Source organism: Perognathus longimembris, chromosome 17 (genome assembly GCF_023159225.1).
Source record: "Perognathus longimembris pacificus isolate PPM17 chromosome 17, ASM2315922v1, whole genome shotgun sequence".
Lineage (NCBI taxonomy): Eukaryota > Metazoa > Chordata > Mammalia > Rodentia > Heteromyidae > Perognathus > Perognathus longimembris.
In genome coordinates, this window is record NC_063177.1 from 27,765,125 (window position 1) to 27,780,803 (window position 15,679).

The following is a 15,679-nucleotide window of genomic DNA, read 5'->3' on the forward strand; positions in this document are numbered from 1 at the left end:
AATACATGGGATGACGTCAATACTTTTGTATTTGCTGAGGTTCTTTGTGTGGGCTCTGACATGGTCTATTTTGGAGTATGATCCATGGGCTGCTGAGAAGAAGGTGTATTGGGTCTCTGTTGGGTGGAAGATTCTGTATAGATCTGTCAGCTCCATTTGGGATATGGTGTTACTTAGGTCCTCAGCTCCCTTGCTAATCCTCTGGGTGTTGGATCTGTCTCATGGAGAGAGTGGGGTATTAAAGTCACCCACTATGATTGTATTTGGGTCTATCTTGTTTTGTAGTTCTGTGAGAATTTGCTTGACATACGTAGGGCCTCTTTTGTTCAGTGAATATACATTTATCACCGTGATGTCTTGATTCTGGATTTTTCCTTGTATTAAAATGTAGTGTCCTTCTTTGTCTTTTTGAGTTGATTTTAATGAGAAGTCCAGCTTGTCTGAGATCAGGATGGCTACTCCTGCCGTTTTGGTAGGTGCGTTTTCTTGGAAGATCTTGCTCCATCCTTTCATTCGGAGCCTACTTTTATCCCTTGCTGTAAGATGGGTCTCTTGTAGACAATAGATGGCAACTTTTTGTTTGCGGATCCATTCTGCCAGTTTGCTCCTCTTTATTGGAGAGTTTATACCGTTTATATTCAAAGAGATCAAGGATAAGAGTGTTTTTTCTCCTTCCATTTTCCTGTCAGGCTGTTTTTCCTCTCTCTTTTTTTTCTTCTTGTCTTTAGTGAGCTGCTCTTTCTGTTGGGCTCTGGCTATTGTAGTTTCTTTCTGTTTCTGTCTGTGTGTCCTGTACGATTTCTGTTGGGTGGGGTTCCCCTCTTAGAATTTGCTGTAGGGCTGTTTTTTTATTCACATACTCCTTTAGATCTTCTTTGCTATGGAAAGATCTGGTTTTTCCCTCGAATATGAATTCTAGCTTTGCTGGATATCTTATTTTGGTTGGCAATTGTTGGCCTGTAGGACTTGGATGGTGTTCTTCCATTCTCTTCGCGTGTGGTAGGTTTGTGTGGAGAGGTCTGCTGTTATTCAGATCCTCTTCCCATTGTAATAAATTTCTTTCTTCGCTTTGGCTGCATTCAAAATTTGCTCTTTATTCTTGAGGTCTGAAGTCTTGAATATTATGTGCCTGGGTGAGGCTTTTCTAGGGTCTGGTCTGCCAGGCGTCCTATAGGCTTTGGTTACCTGGGTGAGGTCCCTTGTGAGATTGGGGAGGTTTTCTGCAATCACTTTATTGAGAATATGTTGAAGCCCTCTGCTCTGGTATTCGGCTCCTTTTTCTATTCCAATTATGCGCAGATTATATCTCTTGTCTTTGTCCACTAGCTCCTGGATTAGTCTGCCCTGGAGCTTTACCGTTTCTTGGAGTGTGGTAATTTTCTGGTTCTTATGGGCTGCATCATCATCCAAGAGAGAGATTCTGGATTCAATATGGTCAATTCTTTGTGCTGTGGATTCAAGTGTGGAGTTTATGGATGTCAGGGAGCTATTTATGGTTGCCAGATCAGCTCTGATCGTGGAAATTTCTTCCTTTAAAGAGTTGTATTTTAGGGCTGGGAATATGGCCTAGTGGCAAGAGTGCTTGCCTCCTATACATGAAGCTCTCGGTTCGATTCCCCAGCACCACATATATGGAAAACAGCCAGAAGGGGCACTGTGGCTCAGGTGGCAGAGTGCTAGCCTTGAGCGGGAAGAAGCCAGGGACGGTGCTCAGGCCCTGAGTCCAAGGCCCAGGACTGGCAAAAAAAAAAAAAAAAAAAAAAGAGTTGTATTTTAAATCTATTTTTTCTTGCATTTCGCTTCTCAGGATATGAAGGTCTTCTTTAACTGAGGTTTGTACTGTATCCATTTTTGCTTCCATTTCTTTCTTGGCTTCCTGAAGGTCCTTCGAGACTTCCATTCTAAACTCCTAGAATTGTTTTCTGATTTTGTTCCTGAGGCTTTCCATCATTTCTGCTATCATAGCCTCAGTTGCTTTTTATTATCCATCTCCTCTTCGGTCATACTGCTTTTTGGAGCTGGCGAGTTGGCTTGCCCTTTCATGTAATTTGTAATATTTCTTTATGATTTGCGCATCTGGAGATCGGTAGGTGGCTTCCCTGGGTTGGCTTTGTGCTGGTTCCCGCTGGTCTGTCAGTGGGAGACTTGTTTGTGTCCTGGTTCTGGGTTTGCGTTTGGCTGTTGAACTTTACTGCCCAATGGGTGAGCGTGACCGTCTTGGATGTTGCCGGGGTAGACACCCTCACTGCACTTGGGGGTGGGTAGGCTCTGTGTCTTTCTCTGTGTGATAGTGTCCTGCTGCTGTGTTGTGCTGACCCTAGCGTGCCCCTGGTGGGGGTTTGCGGGTCGCTGATTCAGTGTGGCGTGGAGGCTTTTCTCTTCTTTGGTTCTTTTTTCCACTTGGTACCTTGGTCGGAGGAGCTCACCTCTCAGATTGAGATTTGCCACTGAGAGGCGGCTCGCCCCCCTGTGTGGATTGCTCCTGTGGGAGCAGTTGTTGCTGTTGAGGGGTGGCCCGCCCACCTGTGCAGGGAGTGCCTGTCAGAGCGGGTGTTGTAGCTTTTCTGCTTGTGCACTCCCGTGCAGGGTTGGGCAGGAGATCCTCCTCCTGGGGGGCTAGCATGCTGGCCCACGCTGGCCCTCCAGGGGGCGCGTGCGTGTGCACTCTCGTGCTTCCTTTGGGGACGCGCTGCCCCGAGTTGTTGGAGTTTGCTGTGGGGGGCGGTATGCGTGGACCCCAGCAGGATCTAGTGTCCGGGCGCGGGTTGGTGCCCACAGACTCTCTGCGCCTCAGCTGTGGGGGGGGGGGGGGCGGCGTGTGTTCGGGCCCAGGTGTCCCTGCTGTGCTGGTGTTGTACACCAGCAAGCCTGTGACTGTTGTTCAAAAAGTCTGCAAGGACCAGGAGGCTCAGGTTGGGCTTCCAATGCCTACCAGTCCCCGGGCCCCTGCTGGGCAGACGGCGGGACTGGTGCGGCCAGGTTCAGGCTCCCCAGCTGGGGCTTTGGGGCGGGGGGGGGGGGGGGGGATGCCTTGGCGCTGCCTCGCCTCTGTTAGTTCCCGTGTCCTCCCAGAGGTCTTAGTGCGCCACCAGATATGGGGCTGCTTTATTCCCTCGAAGTAGGGAGGGGGAGGGAGGGAGCTTTAGCTTTTTTGTAGGTTTTGGGTCTCTGCTAGAGCTGGTCTCCCGTTTGGGGTGGGGGGTAATGGGGAACTTACTGGTCCTGGGTTGTGTGTGTGTCCCGTGCTGCTGTGGTGCTGGGGTGTGGGTCGTTTGGTAGTGGCGGTCCCGGCTCTTCCCGTCTGCACCGCCGGTTCCCCTGCTGTTTAGGTCTGATCCGGGCCATTCGGTCCCGCACCCACCTCCAGTCCCTCGCGGCTGTCTGTCTCGGTCGGTCTGCGCTCTGTCTGGGGTCCGTGGAGCTCCTGCTGTCTTGACTCTGCGCTCCTGGTGTGACTTTTCTCAGCTGTTGGTTTGCTGGCGCCGGGTCCCCTTTCCCAGCCTGGCCCTGTTTGGGCCGGGGTCGGCGGGTGGGGGGGGGTACCCTGGAGATTTTCCGGCTCCGTGCAGGTTATAGGGTCTTCTTTTTTTGTTCTTTTTCGTTTCCTGTGTTTCTCTGTTGCTTCTGGTTGTTGGATTTGCTAGATTCTTGATGGGATGTTGGGTGCTGGAGTTCCCAGCTCACTATTCCGTTGGAGCGAGTTGGGGTGCCTCCCTATCTTGACGGCGCCATCTTCCCTCTCCTCCCAAATCTCTTAAAAGTGGTACTTTGTGAAGTGGGAGAAGGGTGGGGAAGAGATAATCTTTTTATTGTAAGGGAGGTTTTTATGAAGTAAGAATTAGCTGATTAAAGATTTCAGTTTAAGAAGTAAGTGCAATTAGTGTTAGACTAGCATCCTTTTTCTCTTCTATGTTGTAAACTAGTAATTAACTCACATAAATTGTAAAGTTCTAGAACTTTAAATTTTTGAGGTCTTTTCATTTTTCAGTTTTGTTTTTTTTTTTGTCCAGTCCTAGGCCGTGAACTCTGGGCCTGAGCACTGTCCCTGGCTTCTTTTGCTCAAGGCTAGCACTCTGCCACTTGAGCCACAGCGCCACTTCTGGCCATTTTCTGTATATGTGGTGCTGGGGAATCGAACCCAGGGCCTCATGTATACGAGGGAAGCACTCTTGCCACTAGGCCATATTCCCAACCCCATAAGTTTTATTTTGTTTTTGTTTTTGTGGCCAGTCCTTGGGCTTGAACTCAGGGCCTGAGCATTCTCCCTGGCTTCTTTTTGCTCAAGGCTAGCACTCTACCTCTTGAGCCACAGCACCACTTCAGTTTGGTTTTTGTTGTGTTATTTAGGAAATCTACATAACCCAAAGTCACAAAATCAATCAATCTCTCTCTGTCTCTCTCTCTCTCTTTCTCTTTCTCTTTCTCTCTCTCCCTCTCTCCCTCCCTCCCCCCCCTCCTATCTCTCTCTCGCTCTCCCTCTCCCTCTCCTTTCTCTCTCTCTCTCTGGTTGGTCATGGTGCTTGAACTCAGGGTGGGGGTGCTGTCCCTGACCTCTTTTGCTCAAGGCTAGCACTCTACCACAGCTTGAACCACAGAGCCACTTCTGGTTTTCTGATGGTTAATTGGAGACAAGAATCTCATGAGCTTGCCTACTGGGGCTGGCTTTGAATCATGGTCCTCAGATATCAGTCTCCTGAGTAGCTAGGATTACAGGCATAATCCAATGGTGCCTGGTTAGAAATTTTGTTGTTTCAAGCCTGGCATAGTTGCAGTGTAGTCTTTAATCCCAGTACTCCGATAGATTGTGAGTTCGAGGCATGGATTTACATATCAATACCTGATCTCCAAGAAGAATAAGTTTTGTTTAGGTTGTATAGATAGAGGGTCAGATTTTGGTTGTTTTTGTTTTATGGCTGTCTTGTTCTAATACCATCTGTTGAAAAGATTGTCTTAATTGTTGCATATTTTTTTTCAAGAATTAGTTGTCCATATGTACATGGACTCTTTGTTTCATTGCCACCTTTTTTTATTTTGTTTTGTTTATGGCTAATCTTGAGGCTTGAAATCTGGGCCTGGGTGTAATCCCTGAGCTCCCTTTGCTCAAGGCTAGTACTTTACCACTTGAGACACAACACTGTTTCCAGCTATTTCAGTGATTAATTGGAGATAAGTCCCAGCGACTTTTCTGCCCAGGTTGGCTTGGAACCATGATCCTCAAATCTCAGCCTTTTGAGTAGCTAGGATTAAAGACGTGAGGCACTGGTGCTCAGCCATTATTATTATTATATTTTATCTTTGAGACCTGAGGCACTGGTGCTCAGCCATTATTATTATATTATATTTTATCTTTATTAGTTTAAAGGCTGGGTCTTGTTGTGTGGTTCATGTTGGCTTTGAACTCCACATCCTTGTCTTAGCCCCTCTAGTATCTGGCAAGCAGTATCTGGCTTACACTATTTTGAGTGCTGTTTTGACTACAACAGCTTTGTAGAAAGACAGAGTTTGAGCTGGGCACCTGTGGCTCACACCTGTACTCCTGGTTCAAAGCAAGCCAAGGCAGGAAACTCTGTGAGACTCTTATCTCCAGTGAACCATCAGAAAACCAGAATTGGCACTGTGACTCAAAGTGGTAGAGCCCTAGCCTTAAGCTGAAGAGCTTCGGGATAGTGCCCAGGCCCAGAGTTCAAGCCCCAGGACCAATAAAAAGGACAGTGTTTGCTCTTTGACTTCGTTCTTTGTGTATGTGTGCTTGTTAGCACTGGGTCTTGAACTCGGGACTTTGTACTTTCACTTGAATTTTTACTCATTGCTGGCATTCTACCACTTGACCCATGCCTCAGTTTCTAGCTTTTTGCTAGTTAATTGGAAATAAGAATTTCATTGTCTGGGCTGGCTTAGACTCTGTATCCTAGATGTCAGCCTCCTGAGTAGCTAGGAGTTATTACCATGAGCCACCAATACCTAACTAACTTTTTTTTTTGTTTGTTTAGAGCCTTTGCATATGCATATAAACTTTAGAATTCATTGGTTATTTTCTGCTTTTTTTTTTAAAGCTACTCTTGGGGCTTGAACTCGAGGCCTAGGCACGATCTCTGAACTTTTGTGCTCAAGGCTAGCGCACTTCCACTTTTATTTTATTTATTTATTTATTTATTCATTCATTTATTTTTCAAGTTTTTATTATCAAACTGATGTACAGAGAGGTGCACTTCCACTTTTAGTCACAGACTTCCATTTTTCTGGTGGTCAATTGCAGATGAAAGTCTCACAGACTTTCCTGCCCGGGCTAGATCTCAGTCTCCTGAGTAGGTAGGATTATAGTCATGAGCCACTGGTTGCTCACCTGAATTGTCTTGCTTTTCAAAGCTTTGAAGCCAGCTGGATGCTGTTGACTCAAGCTAGTTTCTCCTAGCTCCTCCTATCTATTTGTCAGGCTGAGATGAGAAATATTGAAGCCAGCCTAGGCATATGCTTGAAAACCCCCTTCTCAATCAATACCTGTGCAGAGTGGTAAGCACTTGTCATCCTAGATTTTTGGAAAAGAGATTGGAAAGATCATTTTAAAGGGACAGACAGGGCAGGAAAGTCTTTGAGACTCCATCTCAGCAGACGATGGGCATATTAGCATGTACCTGTCATTTTAACTGCAATGGGAAGCATAAAATAGGTAGATCATGATCCAGGTATGGGCTAGGCAAAAATTGAAACTATTCCAAGAATAATTAGAATAGCCAGGTGTCAGTGGTTCACTTTTGTAAGCCAAACTATTTAGGAGGCTGAGGTAACAGTGCCAACTGGGGCAGGAAAATTGTGATACTCTTATCTCCAAAAAGCCAGAAAGTAGGGAGGGGCTGGGAATTTGGCCTAGTGGTAGAGTGCTTACCTCGTATACATGAAGCCTTGGGTTCGATTCCTCAGCACCACATATATGGAAAAATCCAGAAGTGGCACTTTGGCTTAAGTGGTAGAGTGCTAGCTAGCCTTGAGCAAAAAGAAACCAGGGACAGTGCTCAGGCTCTGAGTTTAAGCTCCATGACTGGCAAACAAACAAACAAAACCAAAACAAAACAAAACCCAGAAGTAGAGCTGTGACTCAAGTGGTAGACCATTAGCCTTGAGTACAAAAGCTCAGGGACAGTGCCCAAGGCCCTAAGTTAAAGCCCCTGGACTGGCACAAAAAGAATAACTAGCCCAAAAGAAAGCTGGTAGAGGGAGGTATGGCTCAGTTTTCCAGTGGCTGCCTAACAAGTTCAAGGCCCTGCTGGGCACCGGTGGCTCACACCTGTAATCCTAGCTCCTCAGGAGTTTGAGATCTGAGGATCGTAGTTCAAAGCTAGTACCTGTGAGACTCTTATCTCTAATTAACCACTCAAAAACCAGAAGTGGTGCTGTGTCTCAAAGTGGTAGAGTGCTAGCCTGAGCAAAAGAGCTCAGGGACAGTGCCCAGGCTCTGAGTTCAAGTCTCATGACTGACAAAAACAAACCAGCTCTGAACTTTCAGAATCTGTTCTATAGTACACATAACTACCTTGCTGTACTGGTGGGAAGCATATTTTTACTTGCTTAATGTTTGACTTAACCTAAAATCTAAGGAAAGAAAAATGTATTCAAAGCACATGTACTTATTTAATGACTTTATTGCTAGGATGAAAATAAATACACTTAAATTCTTTGAAGATTCTTTAGTCAGAAAACTACTTTGACAGTGTCATTTTATGTTTTTCAGCGGGTAGTTTGTAATTTTCCTCTTAAAACTTTTGAGTTACTATTGAATAGTATTTCTGTTGGTTCAACGAATTTTTTTTCCTTACACAGTTGCGGTCTTGTAGTAAAAGTGAACTGATATCTAAGAGCTCAGAGATCCTAATGATGTTTCAGCAAGTTCATCGAAAACCCATGGCATCTTTTGTTACCACTCCTGTTCCTCCAGATTTTACCAGGTATGACAGTTTTTAAATCTCATTTTCACTTGAAGTTTGTGGACAAAAGGTATATACTTGTTTCAAAAAAATCAATTATGACTCTTAGCTCTTCTTAAGGTGCTGTTTATAGTAATATGATCTGGGCAACTCTACATGTAAATCCCATCTCAAAAAAAATGTGATGGAATATATTTCAGATCTTGTTGTATAGCTCAAGCTGACTTTGAACTTAAGATCCCTCTTCCTTAGCCTTTCAAGTACTGCAATTATAGGTGTGCATTACTGTGCCCAGTTTTGACTCACAGTGTTAAACAATGAAGAGGCAATGATAGTGGACTAAAAAAATTTTTTTTTCTTGGAGCATCATTTTCTATAGAAAAAGTAATCAAGTTAGTTACCTTCATCAGTGTCTGTTTTTATTTTCTGAATTATCATCCTATTAAAACTCTGAAAGAGATGACATGCTAAAAGAATTTGAAGGTGAGAAATACTGGGGAAAAGCAATTAACAGAAAAAGTTGTGACTGGTCTAGGCTTGGCAGTTTCATCGTAGTCTGAATCTTTAAATTCTTTTGAATAACATGTTCTTCCAAGCATATTTATAATTACACTATGATATTAGACTAGTAGTTTTTAAACCCTATTAGAATTACTTGAGATTCTGTTGAAAATTATCAAGCTATTGCTGAGAGCTTATTCTAAAGTAAATGAAAACGTAAATGTATGTAAAGTAATTTGTTTTTGTGTTTTCTCAGTGAATTAGTACCATCTTATGATTCAGCTACTTTTGTCCTAGAGAATTTCAGGTAAGAGTTTTTGAGCACTGGTTATTTTTTTAATGTATTTACAAGGAAAGCTAGGAAGGTCGCATTCCTTGGTAGGAAACATACTTACAAAGTGAATGATAATTCCGTTTAGTAGGTTCAGTATCTCCTATCTAAAATGCGTAGAAGCATTTCAAATTTTTTTCAGGTTTTTGGAATATTTGTGTATAGAAAATGATACATGGTTATGAGACCCAGGTCTAAATATTCATTTCTTTTTTTTGCCAGTCCTGGGGCTTGGACTCAGGGCCTGAGCACTGTCCCTGGCTTCTTTTTGCTCAAGGCTAGCACTCTGCCACTTGAGCCACAGTGCCACTTCTGGCCGTTTTCTGTATATGTGGTGTTGGGGAATTGAACCCAGGGCTTCCTGTATACGAGGCAAGCACTCTTGCCACTAGACCATATCCCCAGCCCCTAAATATTCATTTCTTATAAGCCCTATATACATTTTGTCAGTATGTAATTTTATATATTATTTTTTTAGTGCTTTTGCTGTTGATGCATCATTTCACATGAGGCTGAATGTAGTTTTCCTTTAGTGTTCTCTTGTTGGAGCTCAGAAGTTTCAGATTTTGTAGCATTTTGGTTAGGTATGCTCATACTACATCTTTGAAAAAAATTAGTATACTTAATGGCCATTTTTCTTTTTTCTTTTTTTTTTTGGCCAGTCCTGGGGCTTGGACTCAGGGCCTGAGCACTGTCCCTGGCTTCTTTTTGCTCAAGGCTAGCACTCTGCCACTTGAGCCACAGCGCTGCTTCTGGCCATTTTCTGTATATGTGGTGCTGGGGAATCGAACCCAGGGCCTCATGTATATGAGGCAGGCACTCTTGCCACTAGGCCATATCCCCAGCCCCCCATTTTTCTTTTGAAGGTCCAATTTTTAGGGTTTTGTTTGTTTTGCTTTGTGTTTTTAAAGGATTTGCTGAATATTTTTGTATCATGAAATTTTAGAACCTAAGTTTATCAAGCTTATTTAATAGAAACTTGCCTTGATCAGGATTACAAATATTAACAGAAAGAATGATTTGGTGTTGGTCTTACCAGTTGTGTTTTACAGCAGTTTTGATTTTGAATTTGGTTGATATTCTTTTTCTTCAGCACTTTGCGCCAGAGAGCAGATCCTGTGTACAGCCCACCTCTACAAGTTTCAGGCCTTTGCTGGAGATTAAAAGTTTACCCAGTAAGTTTTTTATATTTCTTATAAATTTGCAAGCCAAGTCATGTTTGTATTTACTAGTTCACTTTTTGGTGAAGTAAGAAAATCAGTGACAATTATTATTTTTTTTTTTTTGCCAGTCCTGGGACTTGGACTTTGGGCTTGAGCACTGTCCCTGGCTTCTTTTTACTCATGGCTAGCTCTTGACCTCTTGAGCCACAGTACCACTTCCAGCTTTTTCTTTTTATGTGGTGCTGAGAAATCAAACCCAGGGCTTCGTGCATGCTATGCAAGCTCTATCTCTAAGCCATATTCCCAGTCCCAGTGACAATTTTATATTTCTTTTTTTTCTTATTAGTACTGGAATTCGAACTCAGCTTTGTTCACCCGGGAGAGTATTCTATCTCTTGAGCCACATCTCCAGTCCTGTATTTTACTTCCAGACTTGTATTTATTTTTGTCATTTGTGGGGCTTGAACTCAGGGCCTGGGTACTCTTCCTAAGCTCATTTTGCTCAAAGCTAGCACTCTACCACTCTGAGCCACAGCGCCACTTCCATTTTTAAATTTTATTTTATTTTTGCCATTTCATTTTTGAATGATTAATTGGAGACAAATCACATAGGGACTTTTCTGCCTGGGCTGGTTTCAAACCACAATCTCAGCTCAGCCTCCTGAATAGCAAAGATTACAGGCATGAGCCAACGGTGCCCTGCCTTGAATTTCTTTAATAGGATATATTGCTAAGTTGTGAAAAAATTAAGTGTGGGCAGTATAAACCTTGACATTACTAAATTTTATTTCTGGCTTGTGAAAAGAACCAACCTTTAGAAGAAATGTTTAAAGTTCTTTAAAAATCATGTAAATGGCTAGGTGTATCTAAGTAGTTTTATCTTTCATGTGTAAAGTTTCCTAAGTTTGATTTCTAGCACCAGCCCCCCCAAAAATCATTTAAAAAACATAAATATAGAAAACCCACAAAAGCACATATACGTATCTACTTACAGTGCTTTGTTGTTGTTGTTGTTGTTGGTGGTGGTCATGGGGCTTGAACTCTGGGCCTGGGCACTGTCCCTGAGCTCTTCAACTGAAAGCTAGTGCTCTACCACTTGAGCCACAGCCCCACTTCCTATAGTGATTTTATTATGTTACTTTGACTTTGTTTTTTATTTTTTGGAGTTGTGAGCTGAGTTTGATCTTTGGACCTGAAACTCACTAAGCAATTCTTGTGCCTTACTGCCAGCCCCTTTTTTTTTTCCTTAGTTGTTTTTTTTTTTTAGGTAGGGTCTTTTGTTTTTGCATGGATCAGTCCAGAGCACAATCCTGCTTATTATAATCTCCAGTAGGGAGTCAACAGGCATATGCTATTAAACCTTTCTTATTGTTTGAGGGTAGCTTCTGGCTAACTTCTTTGCTTGGGCTGGCCTTGATCTTTGTTGATATTCCTGATCTCTGTATAGTGAATAGTTGGGATTAAATTGTGAGTCACTGTACCTGCTAACTTAAATATTTTGTTTTATTCTTTTGTGCTGATCCTGGGGTTTGAACTTAGGTCTGGGCTCTGTTCCTGAGTGTTTTGCTCAAGGCTAGTGCTCTACCACTGAGCCACAGTTCCATTTCCAGCTTTTTACTGGTTAATTGGAGATAAAGAGTCTCATAGACTTGCCTGTCCAGATAGACTTCAAACCTCAGTCCTCAGATTTCAGCCTCCTGAGTATCTAGAATTACAGGAGTAAGCCAACAACTAACTGGCTGGTGGTTATTTTGTCATTTTTTTCATTCATTTGTTGTAATTAGTTATTTCCCTCCCTCCCTCCCTCCTTTCCTTTCTTTTAAAATATTGGTGTACTGGTGTTTCAAACTAGAGCCTACTCTCTTAATTTTATTTTTTTTTGGACAGTCCTGGGCCTTGAACTCAGGGCCTGAGCACTGTCCCTGGCTTCTTTTTGCTCAAGGCTAGCAGTCTGCCACTTGAGCCATAGCGCTGCTCCTGGCCGTTCTCTATATATGTGGTGCTGAGGAATCGAACCCAGGGCTTCGTGTATAAGAGGTGAGCACTCTTGCCACTAGGCCATATTCTCAGCCCTATTCTCTTAATTATAAAACTTTTTTGTACAGGCTGGGAATGTGGCTTAGTGGTAGGAGTGCTTATCTAGCATGCATAAAGCCCTGGGTTCGATTCCTCAGCACCACATACACAGAAAAAGCCAGAAGTGGTGCTGTGCTCAAGAGGTAAAGTGCTAGCCTTGAGCAAAAAGAAGCCAGGGTCAGTGCTTAGGCCCTGAGTCCCAAGCCCCAGGACTGGCAAAAAAAAAAAAAAAAAAACCAACCCCAAAACCTTGTGTGCTGGTCCTGGGACTTGAACTCAGGGCCTGGATGCTGTCCCTCAGTTCTTTTGCTCAAGGCTCTACTACTTGAGCCATAGTTTCACTCTTGGCTTTTTGGTGGTTAACTGTAGATAAGGGTTTCATTAACTTTCTTTCCTGGGCTGACTTTGAACTGTGATCCTCAGATCTCAGCCTCCTGATTTACTAGGATATCAGGTGTAAGCCATCAGCACCTGGCTCATTTTTAAATCGAGTCATTTGTTTTTTGTTGTTATTGTATTGAAGTAATTCTATATATATTTTGGAAAGTTACTATTTCAAAATTATTTAGGGGTAATGATTCTTCAGTGGTAGAGCACTGGCCCTCGACTGACTTCTATCAGAATTCAACTTTACTTTTTTTTGCGAAAATAAGTTATTTGTATTTTGTGGTTTCTTTCATTGAGCTTTTGTTTTTCTTTAAAGCTGATTTGTAAAAAGTTCAGTGTACTTTAGAATTCCTAATCCTTTCATGGTGTTATTTTTCTCATTGTGTATTTGATACTTTTACTTTTTAAATATACAGATGTTGAAAACTGTTACCTTTTATCTTTTTACTTTAGGACGGAAATGGAGTTGTTCGTGGTTACTATTTATCTGTGTTCCTAGAACTCTCAGCTGGCTTGCCTGAAACTTCCAAGTAAGAGTTTTAATTAAATAATATGATCTTGATGTGCATTTACATACATACATCTCCCTAGCAATTTGTATTAAGTACTTGCTGTATTGTTCTTTCTGGTGTTTATTTTTGTTTCATTTTTGAGATACAGTCTCACTCTGTAGCCTTAGCTACTCAGAATTTTCTTCGAACCACTTTTTTTTTTTTTTTTTTGGCCAGTCCTGGGCCTTGGACTCAGGGCCTGAGCACTGTCCCTGTCTTCCTTTCGCTTAAGGCTAGCACTCTGCCACTTGAGCCACAGCGCCACTTCTGGCCGTTTTCTATATATGTAGTGCTGGGGAATTGAACCCAGGGCTTCATGTATACGAGGCAAGCACTCTTGCCACTAGGCCATATCCCCAGCCCCCTAACCACTTTTTTTAAAATTAAATTTTATTGACAAGTTGTTGTGCAAAGGGGGTACAGTTACATAATTCAGTGAATACATTTCTTGATTTCTTGTGATATCTTTCCTAATCACTTTCTAAGTGCAGGATTATAGACAAGCACCACCAAACCTGATTACAATAAATTGTTTTAGTTTACTCATTCCTGTAATCCTGGCTACTTGGAAAGCTGAGATTGGGAGGATCACATTTGAGGTCAACCTGAGCAAAAGTTTCATGAGACCCTTTTGTTTAACTAACAAAAGCTAGATTTGTGTACCTGTCATCCCAGCTACACAGGAAGTATAAATAGGAAGATCAAGGTCCAGACTAGCTCAGCAAAAAGTGAGACCTTACTCAAAAAATAAAAGCAAAAATAGCTATGGGTGTGGCTCAAATGGTATATCACTGCCAATCAGGCTCAGTTGCTTCTCTTAAGTTCAAACTCCAACATTGCCAATAAAATTTAAAAGGAATACGTAAATCAGCCTCACAAATTTTGAATTTGCTTTTTTTGCCAATCCTGGTACTTGAACTCAGGTCCTGAGCACTGTTCCTGCTATCTTTTTGTTCAAGAATAGCATTCTACCACTTGAGCCACAGCACCACTTCTGGCCTTTTCTATATATGTGGTGCTGAACCCAGGGCTTTATGTATATGAGGCAAGCACTCTACCACTAGGCCATTTTCCCAGCCCTGGTAAACATATTGAAGGAGGAAACAGTACCTAGTATCAGTCATGTTCTGGTGGCAGTATTCAAATGCTATTTTTGTGAAAGATATCTTTTTTTGTGTCAAGTTTCTTCCTAAGTAATTACTTAATGAGCTTAATGCTCAGATGAGTCTATTTTTTTGTTTTGTTTTGCCAGTCCTAGACTTGAACTCAGTACCTAAGCACTGTCCCTGGTTTCTTTTTGCTCAAGGCTAGCACTCTACCACTGGAGCCACAGCGCCACATCTGGCATTTTTCTATATATGTGGTACTGAGGAATCAAACCCAGGGCTTCATATATACGAGGCAAGCACTTTACCACAAGGCTATATTCCCAGCCCCTAGATGAATCTATTTCTTTATTTTTTGGGTTTCTCTTTGGCAGTACAGGGATTGAAGTCAGTACCTCATACTTGGTAAGTAGGTATCTAACAGGTAAGCTATACCTCAAAGCCCATATATCTTTATTCTTACTTTACTGTGCTATTGGTCTTTTTAAATTTTAGATATGAATATCGTGTAGAGATGGTTCATCAGTCCTGCAATGATCCTACCAAAAATATCATTAGAGAATTTGCATCTGACTTTGAAGTTGGAGAGTGTTGGGGCTATAATAGATTTTTCCGTTTGGATTTGCTGGCAAATGAAGGATACTTGAATCGACAAAACGATACAGTGATTTTGAGGTAACAAACTATTTATCATGGAAGAAAAATGTCATCAAATCTTTGTTTCTAAGTCTGTCACTTAAACAACAATGAATATTGAAATTTCTGCTCGTTGTAATCGTACCAATTTCTTTTTTTTTCTTTTTTTTTTTTTTTGGCCAGTCCTGGGCCTTGGACTCAGGGCCTGAGCACTGTCCCTGGCTTCCTTTTGCTCAAGGCTAGCACTCTGCCACTTGAGCCACAGTGCCACTTCTGGTTGCTTTCTGTATATGTGGTGCTGGGGAATCGAACCCAGGGCCTCATGTATACGAGGCAAGCTCTCTTGCCACTAGGCCATATCCCCAGCCCCTAGTACCAATTTCTTAACTGTTTTATTTCTAGAGTTCTATGTAGTCAAGTGAGTAATAAAATGTGTTGGACATCTAGTTATTAATTCCATTAAAATAGAAACTATTAGAAAGTAAGTATTGTCCAGGCTCTGAGTTCAAGCTCCATGACTGCAAAAAAAATTTAAAAATTAAGTATGCCTAGTTTCAAAACTGAAATGTTCCAAACTCTTACAGTGTGAAAGTGATGGTAGAGTGGCAAAATGCAAGTCTTACTTCATGTGAGCAGGTGGTCACAGTGCAGCCACACTTAAAAGAGTATTGCATAAATTACCCTCAGCTTGTGTGTGTTAAGTATGCCAGATTCACATGTGAGGAAATCTAAAAGCAGTGAGTAAACAAATGCTTATTTGTTGTACTTGACAGTATTTTGGTGACTGGTTTTGTGCCATAATTTAACAGAATGATTTAGTTTCTAGACAACAGAGGAAGTGTAAGGAAACAGATGAAAACAATATGAAATACTTAGGCTATCTGCAACAAGGAACAGAATGTAAACACCTAAACATAGGATTATTATTGAGATAGCCTCTACAGGTTAGATACTTTGGAGTTTCATTACATGATACTGTAATTTAATAATAAAAATGAGAGCTTGGGTT

General features: G+C 42.1%; 1 protein-coding gene across 4 annotated transcripts in view; it reads left to right on the forward strand.

Moving 5' to 3' along the window:
* Trim37 (tripartite motif containing 37) overlaps positions 1 to 15,679 on the forward strand; it is a 94,882-nt gene that overhangs the window by 21,137 nt on the left and 58,066 nt on the right. For all 4 annotated transcript variants that reach the window (XM_048367097.1, XM_048367094.1, XM_048367098.1 and 1 more), the window contains exons 9-13: positions 7,816 to 7,940; positions 8,677 to 8,727; positions 9,845 to 9,926; positions 12,831 to 12,907; positions 14,530 to 14,709. In XM_048367097.1, coding sequence (XP_048223054.1) covers positions 7,816 to 7,940; positions 8,677 to 8,727; positions 9,845 to 9,926; positions 12,831 to 12,907; positions 14,530 to 14,709 — 515 coding nt within the window. The remainder of the gene's footprint in view (positions 1 to 7,815; positions 7,941 to 8,676; positions 8,728 to 9,844; positions 9,927 to 12,830; positions 12,908 to 14,529; positions 14,710 to 15,679) is intronic.